Below are 22,488 nucleotides of genomic sequence, written 5' to 3'. Positions count from 1 at the left end.
ACTTAGACGACTCTACACAAAAATGGTTAAATTTTTTGATGGGATTATTGTACAAGGGTTTGGTTATGGCTGTTAACAGATAATTTTTCGGAAGTTGTGTGCGCACATGCATTTATCATAAAGCTCCCAAACATTCGCTTCACTCGAGTTTGGTCGTGGGAATATTATAAAATATATACCAATAGCTGACTCCATCTTATTCTAAATAGGAAAATAGTCTAATTGTGAAATATTATAAACTTCATCATCATGTATATAGTGCATGATGGGAAGGTATGAATGATTGTTATTAGACAGTTATTACATGCGTCAGCAAGTAGTATGTTAGTCAAGTGTTATAAAGAGAGAATTTCAGGGTTTACAAGCCATATCATTTAAGGTAAACATACTTGGAGATAAGACAATTTTTAAGTATGCCCTCTCTTCACTCTTTATCTGTTTGAGTAGCCGGCTTGTTTATTATGTTACCTAGCAATTCTGCTGCAACTAGCTAAACAGTTCCATTTTATGACTAGCTATTGGCAGTGTGCCAATCTGCCTATCTGCGTCTCTCCAGCTTATAAACCTGGTTGTTTGTAGAAATTGTTGATGTTGTTTGTGAAGGATGTATTGTAGCCTTAGTTCTGTAAGTAATCTAACTTTAACACAGTGGGTTTACTTATATATAATAAGTGTAATCTTTAGTTATAGTCCCTCAATGACTTTAAAACTAGGACATTTAGTGAGTAACTAAACACTTTGAAGGTGGTAACAATAAATATTATATATAGAAACAGTAAATGGTGAGTCACACTGACTCTGTCATACTCTGTCCATATGTGTTAGCTAAAGAGAGATCTATCAGAGAGAAATTACCTGATACATCTATTAAGTCTCTTTCCATTACCTGCTTTGTATGTAGATGATGATTGCTAGGCAATGTGATAGCTGCTGGCCTTTTTAGTAATGTGACCTTTAGGAGGCCTTTTCTTTTAAAACTAATCAGTGTAGAGTTGTACATCTAATTCAATATTTACTACAGCATTTCATATGAGACAGTGTTCAAACAAACCATCATATACTTAATATAATGAGTTACTTCATAAACACGCATGACTTGTAGGAGCACAATAAAAAAGTTCATCATATATTTATGCATGACATGAGCCAAGCACAAAATAACCCATGAGAAACAATAACAGATACAAACGCATGTCACATCTGTCTGTTTCAGGCATACAGGCAGAAGTGACATGAGATAGCATACAGGCATATTTGATATAAACAGAAAACTCGTTAGACCAGACATGTTTATGCTGACATGCAACCTCTGGGCAGCAAATAATAAACATCTCGTGTCAGTATCAAACTTTGAACTCTAAATTATTATTATTCTTACTCCAGTGATACCTTCTATATATATACATGTATATGAAATACAGCTGAGTAGAGCTAATAGATTTTATCTCTGTTTGGGACGGTCACATGAGGGGTCTGTCCTTTTCTGAGGTTCAAGGTCTATGTTACTCAATCTAAGCTAAGCAAACTTAGAGATAAGAAATCTCTAAGTAAGCCCTCTCCTCATTCCTTATCTGTTTGAGTAGCCGGCTTGTTTGTTATGTTACCTAGCAACTCTGATGCAACTAGATGAGCAGTTCCATTTTATGACTAGCTATTGGCAATGTGCCAACCTGCCTGTCAATCTGGTTGTTTGTAGAAATTGCTGATGTTGTGTGACAGATGTATTGTAGCCTTAGTTCTGTAAGTAATCTAGCTTTAATATAGTTGGTATACTCATATATAGTGAGTTTAATCTCTAGTTAGAGTTCCTCAATGACTTTAAGTAGTATGCTATATAGGGGTTCTGGCACACTTGGCACTCAATGGCCTTTGCACTCAATGGCCTTTGCACTCATTGACCCCTATTTTTATCCTGAGTTTGATAAAATATAAACTATGGGATAACGATATAAGCAATCACTATAGTATACTACTCAAGCCTAATTTTATATTAAACGAATCTTGTAATAAACAAGCATGGATAGCACGACTGTAAATAGCACAGAATTTAAAGCAACCACCGAGTCAATAAGCAAACTAGCTACATTAAATCAAACAACTCCTTATACCATCATATCAGTTAACCCCGAGCCAACTAAATACAACCCGTATATAGTCAGAATTTGTAATGATGATACTAACAAAGAACTAAAAGTTTTTATGCCAAAATATATAGCCAATAACGCTACGTCTAGCAAGAGATTTGTATACAATGGCCTGCAACAAAAATCTGATAACAGCGGACATACTTATCACTCCGTATTGTGGGCTCAAGATGAATAAGTTACAATAAATGATAAAGATTCCTTCAATGCCTGAATTTATATTAATGGACTCGAATGAACGACAAGTCTTGATGATGTTGATGTATTTTTTCCTTTTCTTCTTATTTTCTTCCTCCTAAAGATTTAAAAAATGAGCCAACAAAAAAATAAAAGTCTGTTTATTTTAAAATATGAACCTAGATGTATAAGTTTTTTGTAAATGGATTGCACGTAGACCCGTAATACTTCCTTCAAGATATGGAAAAGAATGTCATTTACCACCTGAACTTAGAGATCACAGAGTGAACTAGTGTTGAGAGAGATTGCTAAAAGCCTCGGTATAAACAATTATAAAAAGATGAAGCGACTCGAGTTGTTGCGAGTTTTAGGCGAGGATGTAAAAGCTCATCAATCAGTTGAAAAATAATTTAGATTAAGCAAAACTGAATTGAAAACAATCTTTTTAAAAAATACAGGCTATCTATCACTTAATCACAGGCTATCTATTACATGAGACTTTATAGATGATTAATAGACAATTATGGGATGAAAATAGTATTACAGTTGGAACATTTATAACAATTGTGTAAATTAAAAAAAATATTTACATAAATTCAAATAAAATTGTGCTAATTTAAAAAATATTTACGTAAATTTAAATAGAATTGTGTAAATTTAAAAAATATTTACGTTATTTTAAAAAATATTTACAGTAAATGGAGAAACTACAAACATTTTATTACAGCCCTGCTGGCTATCAACAGGGTGTTTTAGCCTCTAGTAAGCTACGCAAAAAGTTTCCTGAAATGAGAAAACAACAAATACAGCATTGGTTAGATAGACAACCAATATATCAATCTAATAAACCTAAACCAAAGGCTGTTAAATATCCTCATTATAATCAAGACAAACCAAATCATACTCATCAGTTGGATATTTTATTTTTACCCCACGATGGAAAGTACAAATACGCTTTAACTATAATAGATATCGCTTGTCGCTATAAAGAATCCGAACTTACAAAAACAAAAACTGCCAACTAAGCTTCAAATGCAATTCAAAAAATATACTCTAGATCTCCGCTAAAGTACCCAAAAACTATCATGTGCGATAATGGTCGAGAATTTATTGGCTCGTTTATCAAGTTGATGAAAGAACGCCACACTAAAATTCAATGATCTTTAGACAAGAAAAAAGTAGTATTTGTAAAAAAAATTAATAAGACTTTATCCGAAAAATTGTTCGCTCACGAATATAATGAAGAAATCAAAACTAAACAAACTAATCATGACTGGGTCGATAGACTACCCGATGTTTTGGATGCTATTAACAATGAAGAAACTAGAATGATACATATGAAACCAGTTGATGCAATAAAACTGGAGTGTGCCACAACCCGAATATAAAGATGAAGATTTTAAACACGATGAGCTACCTATGGATTCGATTGTTCGATATTTATACAAGCCCGGCGAAGAAGCTGGAGATAACAGATATAGAGCAACTGATCCAATTTGGTCTACAAATGCGTATTTGATTAATAAAATAATACCTTTTGATGATCAACCCTCGTTATATACCTTACAAGGTATTGAAAACAGAACATTTACAAGAAAACAACTTCAAGTCATACCTCACAATACAAAAAATCTCGACATTAAACTAGAGTAATTTTGTATTATATAATATAAAATTATTTCCATACAACGCTCGGTAGTCCATTGTTTTGCAACCTTTTTATTACAACGGTTCTTGCAGCCATTTCTGAACCCAACATCGCGAGGCTTTCTGGTTTAAACTCAATGGACCTATTTTTAAAACCCATTTTTGTCAACGCGTATTGAGATCCTACTACTCCCACCGCCATTAAAACTCCATCATATAAAGCATTAACACCATCTTTTAAGGCATCATTTGTTGCCATTTATTATAGTATATACATGTAATCTCACATTATTCTCTGTTTTGCTGTCGAGACTGGAGGATGTGAAACTTGGAGTTGTAGAGGTTGTAAGACTTGGGGTTGTGGTGTTATTACTTTAAAACTTTGCCATAGTGTATACGTTATGCCAGCTATACAATTACTCATGGTAAAATATACATTTTGTATGTTGGCTCATCCTCACTAGGTTTGGACGCGAGATCTTTATAGGCTTACATATAGGATTTTTCTAGGCTTATAGTCTTTATATCTTTATAGCTCATCACTAGGCTCTGTTTTATTTTTGAGTTTTACATGATTCGGATTCTTCTTTCCCATTTATTGATGCTTTATTTTGCAACTTTTGATAGTCAACATGAGTAGCTGTATTCAAAGCCAATGTAAGAGGCGCTAAAAATACTCTCCATTTAAATAATGTACAACGGAATGAATGCTTCTTTTATGGCTATATTTAGAAACACGTCTTCGTTTAGAGAATCTTCCAGACTCGTTGTATCCGTTATTGAAAGTACTTTTAAAACAAAAGTTGTATTCATTTTTTAAACTAATCTAGTTCACTGTTTAGACATACTATCTATAATACTTTGTTCGTGCTTGAGATAGAGCTTTTTAATTTCTTGATCTCCCATCTTGTTTAGATCGTCTTCAGTCTTTATTCGAGCGACTACCAGTCGTTCTTTGTGCATGTCTATACTCGATGTAGTATCTACAGTTTCTTCGATGGGGGGGGGGGGGGGGTAAAGTTACATTTGCCTCCACCATTTTATTATACAAAAAATATGAGTCTATAGATTTTGAATAAAATGTAACTCGATGTTAAAAAGAATACTATTCCAGACAGATGACATATTACATTGATCATTTATTTAGACACCGATACTCTCCGGAATCGACATTAATAAACAACATGATGTCGTTAACCAAACCTTGTTTTATTTCGTCTTGCGCTTTTCGAAGTATCTCATCATTTTCGCTCATTAACAGTTCAAAAGACTTTTCGCAAGTATTTTCAGTCACCAGAATCCAATGTATATTTTTTTAAATATAAAACACTGCGCTATAAACCACGTTGTCAGATTGGCGTTTCGACCAAAAAATGCAATCTTGCTGAGTGATGTACGATGTTTGTTTAAATTTTTTTCAACGCTACAATTATCAATAATAATTAAAGACTTTTTTCCACTGAGATCTCCGCCTCTCGAATGTCTTTTGATCAAGTTTGCTAGATTTTAGAATAAACTACCGTCATTGATGAGCCTGCATTTACTCAACCAAGGATGGCGACTATAGTCATAAGTTTTGTTGTCTCTAAAGGTGGGACAGATGTTGAATATGTAATCTAAATTGGATAAATTTTGCCAGAATTTGTTCTACCTTATGTTATCACGTTGTGAGGATGTTTTGGTAGTAGTTGATTCATTTATTAAATTTGCCAATTTAATAAATTTATTGATCAATTTGACTGATTTACAATTCTGTTGACGGATGTTATTCTTTTGTCGCTAACTAAAAACACAAAGGCTTTGCAATCAGCAGTCGTAACTTTTTTGCTTATCTCTAGCTTGATGCAATCTTAAATTTCACGGCTGATGCCGCTAGATCGTTTGTCATCGATAGTTCTTAGGTCTATGACTAAACAAAATTTGTCATCATAAAAGGACTCTTAGTTCATTTGACTCTCAACACGACTGTCAGTGATCTTGAAATATTTTTAGGCATCCTGATACGAATAAGGGGCTAGATAATCGGAAGTAAACAGCTGATTAGTCGCGCCGTCGATATCTACATTGATGTTGTTTATATTCGGATACTGATAATTGACGCTAGGGGTGTTGTCGGCTTTAAAAAACACGAGTACTGCTCTCAGACTCTCAAACGTACCAAATACATTAATCTCAAAGTATTATTCTTCTTTCGCCACATCTTTAGTCGTTCGCTCTATATAGTCGTTTACAATATGCCAGTGGTTTATATACTTTTGTATAATAATCGCGGCCATACTAGACTCGAGAATGTAGTCGTATTCTAAGCAAATGATTTTAAGCTTGAATTTTCCACTAGCTAGCTTGAGGTGAAACTCTATAATGTTATGAATAGCTTGCGGAGTAAAAGCCGCATCAGTCAAGAAAGATCCGAGATGAAACGTGTATCTCTCACCATGAATTGATCCGAGAGTATCAGCGGCAGCCCAAGTAATACTATGTCTCTTCTTTTTAGTGGCTACCGATTGGATACCTTTAATAGTCAACTCTTTGCTGTACTCGTTTTTAGGATACCAAAACTCGCGATATATAGCCAAATGATTATATTTACTAGTGTCCGTAATAGTGGTTCCATTTATGATCATTTTATAGTTTTCTATTATAGCTGATGTGAGATGATCGGGAACGCTGGTTTTGTTATTACCAGCATCGAGTGTGAAATTATAAGTCAGGTTTAGTGATTGGGGATAAATGACGCTGTTCTGCATTAATTTTGGCATTTTAACAACCAGCTCATTGCCAGGACTCACTTCCGATAGATTATGGTTTACTCCCGCGTTTACTTTATGCTCTTTTATACCTTGTCTATTTCTCGTAGACAGTTTGTGGTTTAATTCACCTTCATACATTTATTATATAATAAATATAGAAGTAGAAGGCAGAGATTTCGATAAGGAAGAAATGCCCGATTAATTATGGAAAGAAATGTCGATGATCTTACAATGAGTTTAGATGATCAACTTAATACCATAGCAAACCTCCGCGAATCTGAAAATTTGGAGCACGAGATACGAGGATTAGATCAAGCGGCTCAAACTCTCTGTGGAAACATTGCGAGTCAGGCATCAAAACTCCTAGTGGTAGAGCTAGAAATTGAAGCGGAAAAACTAAAACTCGAACAAGATCTAGCTAACGCTGACGCTCAAGCTACGATTGAAAGATTGGAAGGAGAAAAAATGGCAATTTTAGATAGTTTAAACGCCCTATGAGAGCAGGCCCATGGTCAAATCGAATCCATCAAAGAAACTATTAACAAGCTCAAAGATGATAGACTAACGGTTTGGGAAAAGATTAAACTACTGTTTTCCGAGCAAGGACTAACCATTGGGGCGTTACTATCAACTATAGGTTTATTGATTGGATTAATAGTGAAACCCAGTTCTGGTAGTGCTGGAGATGGTGGTGAGGGCAGTTCTGGTAGTGGTGGAGATAGTGGTGGAGATAGTGGTAGAGATAGTGGTGGAGATAGTGGTGGAGATAGTGGTGGAGATAGTGGTGGAGATAGTGGTGGAGATAGTGGTGGAGATGGTGGAGATGGTGGTGGAGATAGTGGTGGAGATAGTGGTGGAGATAGTGGAGGAGATAGTGGTGGAGATAGTGGTGGAGATAGTGGTGGAGATAGTGGTGTAGATGGTGGTAGAGATAGTGGTAGAGATAGTGGTGGAGATAGTGGTGTAGATGGTGGTAGAGATAGTGGTAGAGATAGTGGTGGAGATAGTGGTAGAGATAGTGGTGGAGATAGTGGTGGATCTAGTGGTGGAGATAGTGGTGGAGATAGTGGTGGAGATAGTGGTGGAGATGGTGGTAGAGATGGTGGTGGAGATAGTGGTGGAGATAGTGGTGGAGATAGTGGTGGAGATAGTGGTGGAGATAGTGGTAGAGATAGTGGTGGAGATAGTGGTGGAGATAGTGGTGGAGATGACAACGTAGTAAAAGATAATTTAAAAAAACTGGCATCTTTCTTAAAGGGGTTGGTGGAAAAAGCGGCAGCAGTGTTACCCGGTATAATAGGGTCATTAGTATCGACTTTACTAAAAAGTGGAGCGGAGGTAGTCCTGTTTTTTGCTGAACACCTTTGGGCTCTGGGGATGGGTATAGGATTAATAACTTATTAATCGTATATTAACCAGCCTTAAATATGTAACAATGTTTTTTTTACATTATTTAAAAGCAGCAATCCGCGCCAGCAACGCTAGCCGCTGTTCCTACTCCAACAAACACGGTTTCATATTTTTGCTGTTCATCGCTAGGTATATAGTCTAATGTCGGCTCTTTTGAGTTCGGATGCGGAAGTTCTGTAAGTTTTTTTTCGTATAATTTTTGATATACGGACAAAAACTTACAGAACTTATTTTGCAATCTATATCAAAAATAATTTTTGATATAGATCAAAAGCCGAGTTTACCGAATATATCTCATTGGTGTAGCCTCTTGCTTTCTAGATATTTGGGTATTTAACCAATCCTGATTTGTAGCTCTTTCGATGTTGTAATCGGCTTGTTCTTTATTGAGTTTTTCTATAACAGCGTTGTGTCTTTTTGCTTCTTTTTGGGCACCATTACTATCAATCTGGGAAAATAAGTAGTTGCCATCCGTAAAAGCGAGAGCGTTTATAATCGCCCCACCTATCATCATACCTACGGTTGCCATTAATATTGAATAAAATATAATGAGAGTAGACAATTTTGAACTCCCCACATAGCAAGGCGTCATCCAAAAAACCATCAAATCGATAGAATGTAGCTGGTTTGTCATTAATCCAGTTCACTTGAGCATGAAATTAGAAATTATCGAAAACTCAATTTCAAGTTTTTCACCCTTTTGATATGGTCTATAAAATAATACGTCTTTTATCAGAGCATTTTTGGGAAAAACGGGAATAAATAAACTTACCAGATTCCTCTGTAAACCTATTGAGCTCCAATTTATACAAAAATTTATGGTTACAATCGTGATGTCCATCCATTTATAATATCGGAGTAGTTGCGATACCGAGATTAAAAGTAGCATCTTTTTTTAAGGGAGGGCCAAGTTCACCAGGTTCTATTTTTATTACATCATTAGGACGTATTATTATAGGTAAATATCCATAAGCCGGATGACCTATAGCGTACAATGTTGAGGGTTCTGTGGCTCCTATAGTAATGTTCACACCAAACCCCAACAAAGGATTAGCCTGTACAGTTTTTTTACTCTGCCCAACAATGTGGCATGTGCCACGCTTGACCTTACATATTTGATTGTTCCCGCTATGGTACCGGAATTCTCCACAAAGATACCATCAGTTTCAATAATATTGAATGTTTTTCAATCTTGCTTAAAAGTTCCCATTATCGTTGCTAGCTTACTGACTCTGTTACAATCGTGATGTCCGTCTATTTATTTTAATAAAATTTCTGCTACAAACTTGCCAAGATAATCATGACTCCATTTATCTTTTATAGAGATATTTATATGAGTTATTGTATTGTTGTACATACTTTTGCTATCAGTTTGGTATTCGAATATTTCCCCCGAGCTCGTTTTGCCTACGGGAATTATCGACAACAAATTACTCCGCTTTCCATCCAGTAGGTTTTTTCAAGTATTGATTCTATCTATGTACATATACAAAGTAAATGTAGTTAGATTAATAAAGTCATTTTTTGATCAATTTGGTCAATCCACCAGTCGGGGTTCTCTCATACATAACCTTCAAATTGTTTGGATCAATTTAAAATTTACCATCCATAAGTTCTGAGTTTTTGATAAGTATAATCAATATTCAGGTGGTATCGTAATTTTGTTTCCGCTGACAGGTTCAAATTCGGTAGTCTCCATAATATTGTAGACATTTTGTAACAAAGTAATGCATCTTAAACTTATTTTACGCGCATTTATAGGAACATCCAACTCTAGTAGACCAGTTGTATGTAAGTTTAGTGTAGTCATTTATTAAATAAATGAGACTATCTAAAATTATCCCATTTACGTGTACAATTTAACTATTGTCAGTGTTTGATAAAAACAATAAAATATCTTATAGCTTTAAAAGAAAAGCTTTGCTATTAAGTCACTAACTTCTGTTGTATTACCATTCAGTTTGGTTTCTATTCTCAGAGATTAACTTTGTAAGGGTGGTGAGGGTGGCGTAACCGTTCTGTACTTTATAGAAGAACTTGTTCTAACTATAGCATAAATAATATAACTAGAAATTCCCCTGTCATACAGCCCACGACCAAAGAGATGGCCAGAGATATTGGCAAAAAAATAAAGGGTACTAATGGTTGAGAAATGCAATATTAGCAATCAAATGGCTCTGCAGTGCAATAGGATAACTGCAATGGTAGCTGTAATGTACTGGGTGTGGGTGTTATTATATACAACAATAAGCAATAATGAATGGAAAATATGTTTATATTTTCCCCCTGCAACAGGAGAAATGCAATATTGGCCAATATTAGAAGTAAAATGCACTGATATTCTTAGAATAATCAATTTTATTAATATAGTAATAATAGAAAACCAATACACAATTTTGTTTACATTTCAAAACGTCATAGGTAGCAATATCAAGAAGTTGTGGTATTTATATAGGTTTTTAGAAAATTTGTTTAAAAAGTGTTTGGTCATGACAAACAACAACAATGAAAGGAAAATATTACACGTTTATATCTCTCCCTTGCAATAGGAGAAATGCAATGTTGGCCAATATTATAAGTAAAATGCACTGATATTATTAAAATAACCAATATTGTTAATATAGTAATACAGCAATAATAGAAAACCTATGAGCGTTAATGCATCTCGAAGATTTCTGCAAGCTGCAGCAAAATAAAAGCTGTTATAAAAGTGTTATAAAGCTGTAGGCCCAATTTACTGTAATGTATGTAATTCAACAACAATAAAGAAATATGTTTATTATAACTCTGAAATGCAAAATTAGAAGTAAAATGGCAAGCTACTGTGTACTATACACAGTTTGAAAGTTGGTTGCGTTGAATGTAGAATGGTTTTGATAAGCGATCTTTAACAGAAAGCGGGTAGGAGCATTCACTCGTATAAAAATGTAGCAAAATAAAAAATGTTCTCGTCATGAAGGGGCGTTGTAGTTTGGCCTTAGCTTGTACGTAAGTTGTAAAGAATTTCGGCTAACGTTTTAAATAATGAAACCTTCGGTGATTGGACAAAAAACATAGGCTGATAAACGGTGTACCACAATTTCATACCTGTAAATCGGTCTACGCCTCAAACGGTCTACATTTATTACAAAAACCTTCGAATAAATTCGATTACAAGTAAACAGCACCATAGACTGGTAAAATGAACACGGTTTTCTCGTGAAATACGCACTACTAAATGGTTCTACAATCGGTGGCACGGCTTTATTGGCGTTTCAATTTTCGGTCTTAACTTTTATTAAACCGAGCTTTTCAAGCTTTTTGTGGCAATTTTCGTTCAAATAAATCTGTCTATTTGTGTATAATCCGATTAGATGGGTAAGTTTAAAGATAATACCGATAATTTACAAAGACTTGGTAACATATTTAAATAGGTTTAAATGTGTTCTGTACCGTTATGATACTTTAACGACTTTACATTCCGATGCTTAAATTTCTTGATGAAATTTCTAGCCAAGGGTTCGTCTCATTGTTGATGAATAATTTTCGTAAGTTGTGTGCACATGCATTTATCATAAAAACTCCCACACATCGCTCCGCTCGTTTGCTCGTGGGATAACCAATCAAAACAGCCACACGCATCCCACTCTGTTTAATAAAAGAGCAGTTCCTCTGCATCATATGACAGCTTAAGTACATGAAAAGACAATTCCTCTAACATCTTACGGATGTAGTAAAAAATGACTGATTCTGAAAATCTTGACTTTTCATGATTAGAAGCACCAACCTTAGACACAGAGTATTGTGGCAATAGGCTTAAACCATAACTGACAGTGTACAAACTAAACAAAGCCCATGTTTGGCCTAATGAAAAGTTCTACCAATACAATGGTTTTATCAAAAGATTTTCAGGATCATCTCCCCTTCACATCTGCATAAACACGATTTGTAGCAGTCATCTGGTGGACAAGCCTATCAACTTGAATTCTGGAAGTCAAAAGTGTCTCATACGTTTGATACATGTTCTTTAACACAGGCTTTTGAGAATTTGTGATGTTTCGCTTTATAGTATTTTGAGCACCTTTTCCACTGGAACTGATGGATTACTGACGGAGGTGTTTTAGTATTACTGACACAATGAATACAACAAGCTCCATTAAAAAATATGTGATGTAACCTAGCTTTTTAGAGACAGAAGATCGGGGTGTTTCGTCCAATCTAGAATTATGGAGATGGATGTCTTAAAACCCATTATTCTCTAAGTTTAGCCTTCAAAATAATCTCAGTCTTTTAAGAAATGTAGATAGGCGATTTAACATTGCTCGTAGCTTGTTACAGTATGTTTAATAGGCTGAACGCCGAGATAAATGAGCTCAAAACAGCGCTATAACTACACTAGCTTGTGATAAAATCGCATTTTTTTGAGCTCATTTTTCTGGGCGTTCAGCCTATTAAACATCCTGTAACAAGCTACGAGCAATGTTAAATAGCCTATCTACATCTTACCATCCGTTGATTTTACTGGATACGTACTGAGCTTCCAATACAACCGTAGCTGACCAATCGGCAAAAAACTTCGAGAATCAAATCTCCGATCAAGATTGGAAAATTATGCAGAAAATCGAATTTTTTCTAATCTTCCACTAGGATGGATCAATTTCCAGCTTTGTATGCAATCGAAAACGCGTGTAGAAACGCAATATTGCAGCAGATGCCTCTACACCGAATATAATTTGTTTTGGGAACGCTTATATTATAGTGATTTTACGTTATAGGAATCGGGAATACATGTAAATAGCCTAATCTGTTTTAAAATGTTTCGAAACTCACTTCTTTGGCCTTCAAACGAAAGAAATAAACTCAATTTTAAGTTTAATGACGGTGGAGTATGGTTTCATTGGTTTGTATCAACAACTCCTCCTTTTTTTTGGTTTAGGGTTAATGATTTCAATAATTATATATAAGTTAATCTGAGCGCACGCCTTCGATGTCAATTTGAATCAATTTTTTGGACCTTTTTCACAACAAGGTCTACGTTGCAAGGAAAATATATTATAAATGTCAAAAGAAGAAAAACATTCTACGTAATGGTGTACCTTTATATGTAGCTTTTTTTCTTAAGTGCGGCAAGTAAACAATACATTTGAGGCCATGAGGCTCTCGTTAATCGAGCCGAATTTGAAAACTTGCACTGGCTTGATGCTTTTAAAAAGATTACATCGAAAAGTTTTACAATGCTTTACATTCAATGGAATTTATATTATAGGGGAGTCTACTGTATACATTTATCAAACACTAACGATAAGATTGTAGTAAGACCAACGCTTTGAGTCGATAACATATCTGAAATCATAACAGATATCACAATCACTACAGTATCTCAGAGGACAGACATGTCTTCTGCCAGTACAAAGCTGTATGTTCACCCATATTAGGGAAAATAAAATTGCACAGCCCTACAAATCCTAGGAGATATTACATGTAGATATAATGCTAGGGAGATATAACATGTAGATATACTACTAGGGAGATATTACATGTATATATAATACTAGGTAGATATTACATGTAGATATAATACTAGGGAGATATTACATGTAGATATAATACTAGGAAGATATTACCTGTAGATATAATAATAGAGAGATATTACATGTAGATATAATACTAGGGAGATATTACATGTAGATATAATACTAGGGAGATATTACATGTAGATATAATACTAGGGAGATATTACCTGTAGATATAATACTAGGGAGATATTACATGTAGATATAATACTAGGGAGATATTACATGTAGATATAATGCTAGGGAGATATAACATGTAGATATACTACTAGGTAGATATTACATGTAGATATAATACTAGGGAGATATTACCTGTAGATATAATAATAGAGAGATATTACATGTAGATATAATACTAAGGAGATATTACATGTAGATATAATACTAGGGAGATATTACCTGTAGATATAATACTAGGGAGATATTACATGTAGATATAATACTAGGGAGATATTACATGTAGATATAATACTAGGGAGATATTACCTGTAGATATAATACTAGGGAGATATTACCTGTAGATATAATACTAGGGAGATATTACATGTAGATATAATACTAGGGAGATATTACATGTTGATATAATACTAGGGAGATATTACATGTAGATATAATGCTAGGGAAATATTACATGTAGATATAATACTAGAGAGATATTACATGTAGATATAATACTAGAGAGATATTACATGTAGATATAATACTAGGGAGATATTACATGTAGATATAATGCTAGGGAAATATTACATGTAGATATAATACTAGGGAGATATTACATGTAGATATAATACTAAGGAGATATTACATGTAGATATAATACTAGGGAGATATTACATGTAGATATAATACTAGGGAGATATTACATGTAGATATAATACTAGGGAGATATTACCTGTAGATATAATACTAGGGAGATATTACATGTAGATATAATGCTAGGGAAATTTTACATGTAGATATAATACTAGGGAGATATTACATGTAGATATAATACTAGGGAGATATTACATGTAGATATAATACTAGGGAGATATTACATGTAGATATAATACTAGGGAGATATTACATGTAGATATAATACTAGGGAGATATTACATGTAGATATAATACTAGTGAGATGTTACATGTAGATATAATACTAGAATTTGGGGAATTATTATCTCCCAGGTTTATCTGTACATCTATAATAAAAAGTAGGACAGGGTAAAAATGAATGAAAATACAATTTAGTTGAATACACATGCAGTACAAGCAATATAATTACTGATAAATAGCAGATCACAGGTTATAGTGACCAGTTAGAGCGTGATTGTCTCCCCATGGTTATGTGAACTAGTAGGCTCATTGCCTCTGTGTAGATTAAACAGATGAAACACCAACAATGTTATACTTACTAACAACTAGCGATGTGTCACAGTTATTGCTTTGAGAAGCTTTGCTATTAAGTCACTGGCTTCTGTTGTGTCACCATTCAGTTTGGTTTCTATTCTCAGAGATTGTAAGTTCCCTCCAATCGTGGTTGCTTGTGTGGAGGGGGATTGTCAGCATCAGTACACTTCCCAAAAGAGAAATTTTCCTTTTGGGAAGCTGGGAATTCAAAGCTGGGAATTCCTTTCCCAGCTTTGACAGTAAAAGGGTCTCATAGGTCCCGAACTCTTCATCAGTTCTTCAGCTTGAATCATGGATCCAGTAGAGTGGCAAGGACGTAAGTGGGTGGTAAATTTGGTCAGCCTCTTCTGAACAGATTCTTTTAAAGCTGTCAGCACAGGGTTGTTACTCTCCATCTGGTCGAGCTCAGTCTCTAGCACCTTTACCTGTAGAACAACCTTTGATCCAGTTGCTGTGTCTCCCAGAACCTCGATGTGGAATTCTAAAATGGCTGCAGCAGCTCCATCAGTTCCTGTAAGACGTCTCGATCGGTTAGGGTTATTGCGTACTTGGGATTTTCTCGAGAGTACCATGAGGTATTGCTAGCAGACTTGACAAAGCTGAAAGCTGCGAATTTCATCTGGTGGTGTTTGCCGCTTGGAGTTTCTTCATACCCTCTTGTTCTAGCAAGCTGGTTGCATCGAGAGAGTGTCGAACGTGGTTTATGAAGGCATTAGCTTTCGCTATTGTCTTCTGAAGGTGTTTGGAGCACTTGGCCATTCCGTCTTTCACACAAAGCTGTAGCGTATGGCAGAAACATGTGAAATGGTCTGTGCTTATCTCCCGAAAGAGAGCTGTATTATCATCGTCAATAGGGTCATCCCACTCATTTTCTTCTTCAGCTTGTCCTTCTGTCTCAACATCGAGATCGAGAAGGTTGTCAGAGTCTAGATGGAATACTTATATCATATTTTAAGCGTTAGTGGTCACTACAGCCACTACTTCATGCTCTATACCAAATTCTTTCATTAGACGGTCATATTCGACTTTAATGTTTGAACCTGAAGAAAACAAAACTCCAAAATTAATATGAATTTATTGAACCTGCTAAAATTAATGATGTTGTCGGAATTACGTTCATATATTTATTTCAGCTTACCTGTATGTTTGTCATAGAATCTCTTGCATGTAAGCATAGCATGGCGGTATTGTGTTCCTATCAAGTAGTGGACCGTAACTTCCATGTAACCGTGAACCATCCTGCTGGTCCACAAATTAACAGTGACACACACGGCAGTTGTTGCAACCATTTTTTGTTTTAGTTTGGCCTTGATTTTCGCCGCCATATCCAATAGTTTTCCAGATGCAGGCTTTCGAGTTTACATCTATAACATATTTCACATGCCAACATCAGATATTGCGAAAGAGTAGATTTATATTTTAAATTTTCTAGAGCAAACGTCAGCAATGATTTTCATGAATTGGCATCAGGCTGGTGTTTAATACTACAATATCAATCAGACAAAGCCAATGTAGTAAAGGTTTAAGAAGTGTAAGACAAGTGCACTGAATAGGGCCAATTAAAATTCAATAGTTCCTTACAAGTGACTTTAGATGCTTTTGCTGGGTTATAATTATTACATAAACATTTACATCACCAACCCAAAAATGATGTTGTGATAATACAAAGGATGCATGATTTGCTTGTGCACTGTGTAGGGGAGGGGAGGGGTAGGCTACTACTGCAAAACAAAATATGTCTCAGCAAGCTAGACTTAACAATAGTAGCAGGACTTCTAAGCGGTAGTTTGGTCTTTCAAAACATGAGAATAAATTGGTAAAGTGGCTTTCTACTCACCCTGTACTTTGGGTCTTTGTATTTCATTAACGCGTTAAAATCCTCGTCTTCCACAAACCTCAGCGACAGCTGAGCGCGGCTGATCATGCGTAGTATAATATGTGTGGTCTTCATTTGAACCGGATCGCTTGGCTTGTATGGAATGGTGCTGGCCGTTGTAATATTGAAATGTTCCAATGTTCTTGTCTGAGGTGCTGTTGAGGTGCGTTTTATAGCTATTACCTCGGATTGTGTCTGCATATAGGCATTGTACTTCTCAGCATGTTTACTCTGCAACGCGAAATATAAACATATTTCATCATCTTATCGCTTCCGTTTATTTAATTAGTTTGTTTAGGCTTTGTTCCATCACTAATATCAACAGTGTATCCTAATTCCTAGAGTTGCAATAATTTTACAAATGATAATAAATAAATATTAATATTAAATGTTGGGAGCAAATTAACACTTGCCCTGGAAATAATAATGTGTATAAGTATAAAATATTGTGTTTAGTTCCAGGGAGAATTTATTACATGTTCATAAAATATTCAGTTTTTAGATTCTAGTGTTTTACAATAATTAGTTCGTTGTTCTAGTTCAATTCAAAAAAGATTTAGTTGTACCTTTTTTTTACAAAATATTTAATACTAATATTTTGTATTGATTATTTATGTATTTATTATATTTTTATTAGGTCCAAATAATAAAAAGTTGCTGGATTAAAGCCAACATGCTTGTAGAAATAGAGAACAGGTTTCAAAGATGTTGCTCGGTTCTCAAGACCACACTTTTGATGGATCACACAGTGCTTGTTAGCCGGCAGCAATACCTAAATATATAGGCCTAATATATATATGTTATATTGGGACTGACAAAAGCAAAGCAACAAAATGATCAATATTATTAGTCGGTCATGAGCAGGGAGGAGGTAAAAATCAATCACAAAACAATTATGGCAATTCCCGCAAATTCCTGATAGAGTTATTTAGAGTAATTAAGATATATGCTTATACCTTCAGGTGCGCTGTCAGGTTAGAGTTCGCCTTGGTTGACGCAGATATCTTTTTCGTACAAATTTTACATGTTACTTTGTAAGATCCAGTGGGTGGCAATATATCAGGGAAGGTGAAGTAGTCGCTGAATTGTTGTGTACGTTTATCCTCCCATGAAAGTTTAAGGTCAACTGAGGTTTAATTCAAGTAATGAAATACCCTGCCTTTTATACCTTTTAGATTTCAATTTAAATTGAAATCTAAATTGTAACAGATTCTCTCTGAGTGACGAGTGAGTGGATTACAAGTATTATAAACCGGTATTTCCGAGTCGGAACAAAGATTTATACATTTCTAATCCATAACTTTCACCAGCGGTCCGGAGCCAAGAGCCCAAAACTGGATTATACATGAAACATTATTGTCTTTTCCTCCAAATCTTCGCCAATTAATATACTGTGCACAGGGTGACAATGATTCAACTTAGCCAGCCAGGCTGCAAAACCATTAGATAAGTATTAGTGGATTCTTTGATGTTTTCTTTGCCTTCATAAGTACTTACTGCTTTTCACTCGGAGTCCGGGATTATAAATCATGAGTAACATGTGACTTGGGTGGGTGTTGTTTTACATACAAGCGCAATGCAGACCAAAGACAAAAGGGAGGTTTGATGGTTTCTGTACTGGGTTGCTGTTAAATGTGAGCTGTGAAGGAGACGCTTTCTAAACATCAGTCGAATATCCATATTATTTCTAGCTAGCGGTTATAAACTTACACCAACCGAAATCAAAATTAATGATCAGAATGCAAAATATTAACGAATATCAAACACCAAATACTATAGAATATTCATACCAAATAATTAACCAAAATATCAGAAAAAATATAGGCCAACTCTAAACCAAATTATGATACCAAAGCAAATGCCAGATACTGGACAATCTCAATTATACCAAACTTTACCAAATAAATTAGCAAATATTTATAAATTCAGAACCAAATACCAAATAAAATTCTAAATACTGGGCTATCTCAGAACAAAAATACCAAATAAAATACCAATTATTAAAAATTCTCGAAACTAAATACCAAATCAAATAAATATAGTGATTTGTATTTGAATTTGCAAATAGATTTATTTGAAATAAAATCAATTACCCAACCCTGCATATAGTATAATCATGTTTGGCATGTTCATTCTTCAAGCTATATATTAATCTAAACCAACATTCTATGATATTGTTAAAAAACCAGAAATTATATTAAGATTATAAAGTTGAACAATTGAAGCTAGAAAAACTAAAAAACAAATTGATTGATGAATTAGTATCCATGCTAAAGACTTCCACATTTTGTTTGAAAATAAAATTATTACAAGCATAGAGTGATCATATAGTGATCATAGAGTGAACATATAGTGATCATATAGCGATCATATCGTGTTCATATAGATGGCCTGTCACAAAAAAATGATATTTTATGATTCCATGATTAAATGAGATAAAGGGAAGGTAAAACATGAATATAAATGTCTATCTAGTTCTACATTTTAATTTCTCAAAATCATTTAGAAATTCAATTAATTTGATATATAAAGATAAATGGAGGAAAAGAATCTGGTAAGTTTATTATAAGACGTGATTTCGTTAAAAGATATACTAGATTTTGTTTATGTTGTAGTTACATAACAGAAAGAATATTGCAGAAATCAGATTGGTCCTCAAATTGCAAATTTTGGAAAACAAAACCAGCGGCAAGATCAAAAATATGTCAGGAAATCGTCTAATGAATTTGTGACATGCAGCAGGTGAATGCAAAGCCACGCTGTTACCCTCAATCACAAGAATGCTATCTGCATAGATATAGTAAACCCTAGATTGGCGAATAGCTATCATTACAATGGAGCAAAAGTGAGGCCTATAATTGGCTGTTGTTCTCACGACGTTACGTCGCAGTGATGCACATCATTGCAACAGAGCCTTCAGCTGAGCAATGAGTTTAGTAGTGAAAGCATGCTTGTCCAACTAGTTTTTAAGTCATAAACATTACAATAAGACCAAATTCTTGGTGAAATGTCATCAGAGGAGACTACAACACCCCAGGTATGTGAACCCAAAATACAAATTTTAAATACTTGGTAAACTTAACCTTTGCACGTGTACTATATCATTGGTTTACGTTGTAAGAAACTACTGGAAACAAACCAACTCAACTGAACTTACTTGTCTTATCATGATCTCATAACAACGAACATACCTTTCTATGATTATTCTGAATTGAAAGTGAAGTGAATGAATGGGACTATCAAAAGAAAGAGTGTCTAGACTGATTACAACAACACATATTACAAACACGTCTCTCAGCTGATAAGGTTGTAGTCTAGCTTGGCATGATTGATCGAATGCCTTTTTTGTCTCATTCCAAGAAATGTAATGATATTCATTCTACTACATGTATGTATTGTTAATGTTTAGGCCAAGAAAAAGTCAAGCTGCAGCTGGTGCTGTGCCTATGGATGTTCAAGCAATCTTGAGAAATGCCCAGATCTGACGTTTCACCACTTTCCAAACGAGCTGAAACCCGTAATGCTTGGATATAGGCGGTGCGAAGACAGGATTGGACTCCAACATCAAGCTCTGTATTATGCAGTGAACATGTTGAGAAAGACTGCTACAAGATTCCAAGAAGGTATTGGAAGATAACCAATGCTAAAATCTGATGCAATACCTACAATATTTACAGCTTATCCAACCTAACTTCAGCCAAAAGCTGTGAAATACAGACACCAACCATAAGAACAGAAAGCCTGCCGAAACGTGGAAGAACATCTCAGACAGCAGCCAGCACCATAATACCTGACCCTGAAAATACTACACCTGGTGATACTACTATCCATGATGATGAGCACCCTGCAGCTTCTAGCAATCAGGACACACCTACAGCCTCGACAACGAGCTGCCTACGCGGTGGTTGACCTAAACAGCCTGCTGTCACACGTATCTCAATATTAAAAAGAAGAATCAAAACTCTACAGCAGAGAGTCTGTCGATCAGAGCAGAGGAATAAGATTCAAAATAATTTGATCACAATACTGAAAAAGGACAATAAACTTAACAATATAGAGCTTACATCGGTGGATGGATGTCTAGGAGAATTATTGTCTTATGCACAGTGCATGCACAGTGCATGCCACCAATCTACTCAAAACTATAGTAAATCGCTGTATCAAAATCAGAAAACACTATGCCGCTTCAAAGCATGTAATCTAGTTCAACCAACCTTAGACAAAAGCTATCTCGTCTAGTTATTTTCAGTCATGTCTAATGGGTGTTTAATACAGTGGTCCCACTTAACTGCTTCTAAATCTCATTTGATTCATTAGTTTGTTATTAGTTTAATTTCTATTTGGTCACTCTTTGTATTATCAATGATATAGAAGCTTCTAAATCATTGGTATTATCCATTACCATGTATCTAAGATTCCAAACTATGGAAAAATTGAGCAGTTGTTAGTGCTAAGTCAATAGGAGTTAATAGTTCAGCTGATTTGCTTTACACATCACCATGACGTTGCGTCATGCTAATTATAGGCCTCACTTGTTTTGATAATTCGCATATCTAGGGTTTACTATATCTATGGCTATCTGATCGAAACTTTGAACTGCCATGTCAATCAGGTTAGTTGGGAGAGTCAGTAGCTTCTTCTGGCTTCAAACTCGCCTTCAATAAAAAACAAAGAAATATAGAAAGAAAATAGAATGTTACTTACCATGTGATGTCATCAGTAAAATGTTATACAATTGGCTGGTTCCTAGTAAAAATGTTTTATATAACAAATCATATTAAATCGTTACAACATATATATATTATATATATAACTAGCTAAACGCCCCAAAGTTGCACAAGTATTGAAAAACAGCAAAAAGTAATATAGTTGCCAATGGCTCAGTTGAGTAAGCTAGGAATATTATTGCTAAACTTACTAATAAGAACCGTGAGAGCAAGCTGTAGTGACGTTGCGCATAAAACAGGGTCGCTACACGCATTTTAACCCAAATAATGACTCACATCGCCCCTTGAATCCATCACATCCCGTGTAGCTGAACGGATTAGCTTACTGACTTATGAATGTGAGATTCCGAGATCAAATCTTTTGCGATACTGATTTCTCACTGCTAGATTTGATCGCTATACAGATGACGACAAACTTCGAGATTTATATATACAGATTTCGCTATGTGATGTTATATATATTTGTATTAAAATCGCTTGCTTTTTGAGCTAAACTCTCTAAAGATCGTAAAACGATTATTCATGAAAACAGGGTTTATACCTATAAACTTAATAATACCAATGATATAAAGCCCCCCAAGGATAGCCGACGGTACTCATATGGGCGGGGTTTAATGATGGAGCTCTGTTGGGATTAACCCGAACACGGCACCCGAACAAACAAATATGCTGAATAAAGCACCTTGTAAATTTACAAATATTATGAACTATAGTGATTATTTTACTTATCTGTTGAATTTATTTTGTTGTCAAATAAATATAGTATCCCAATATTGTCACCATTATGATCAGTCAGTTCCATTCACAAGCATTCGT

At 34.9% G+C, this 22,488-nt stretch overlaps 2 protein-coding genes across 2 annotated transcripts in view; one reads left to right on the top strand and one right to left on the bottom strand.

Moving 5' to 3' along the window:
* Positions 1-6,922: 6,922 nt before the first annotated feature.
* LOC137402229 (keratin, type I cytoskeletal 9-like) lies at positions 6,923-8,122 on the top strand. Its single transcript, XM_068088727.1, has 2 exons — positions 6,923-7,199; positions 7,377-8,122. Exons 1-2 carry the CDS (start codon positions 6,923-6,925, stop codon positions 8,120-8,122), a joined length of 1,023 nt encoding a protein of 340 aa, XP_067944828.1.
* A 10,880-nt stretch (positions 8,123-19,002) lies between these two features.
* LOC137401619 (uncharacterized) overlaps positions 19,003-22,488 on the bottom strand; it is a 34,383-nt gene continuing 30,897 nt past the window's right edge. The window contains exon 12 of the mRNA XM_068088055.1: positions 19,003-21,600. Coding sequence (XP_067944156.1) covers positions 21,559-21,600 — 42 coding nt within the window. The 3' untranslated portion in view covers positions 19,003-21,558. The remainder of the gene's footprint in view (positions 21,601-22,488) is intronic.

The sequence above is a fragment of the Watersipora subatra genome, chromosome 8, assembly GCF_963576615.1.
Source record: "Watersipora subatra chromosome 8, tzWatSuba1.1, whole genome shotgun sequence".
Taxonomy (NCBI): domain Eukaryota; kingdom Metazoa; phylum Bryozoa; class Gymnolaemata; order Cheilostomatida; family Watersiporidae; genus Watersipora; species Watersipora subatra.
This window is presented reverse-complemented; position numbering and strand designations above follow the sequence as displayed.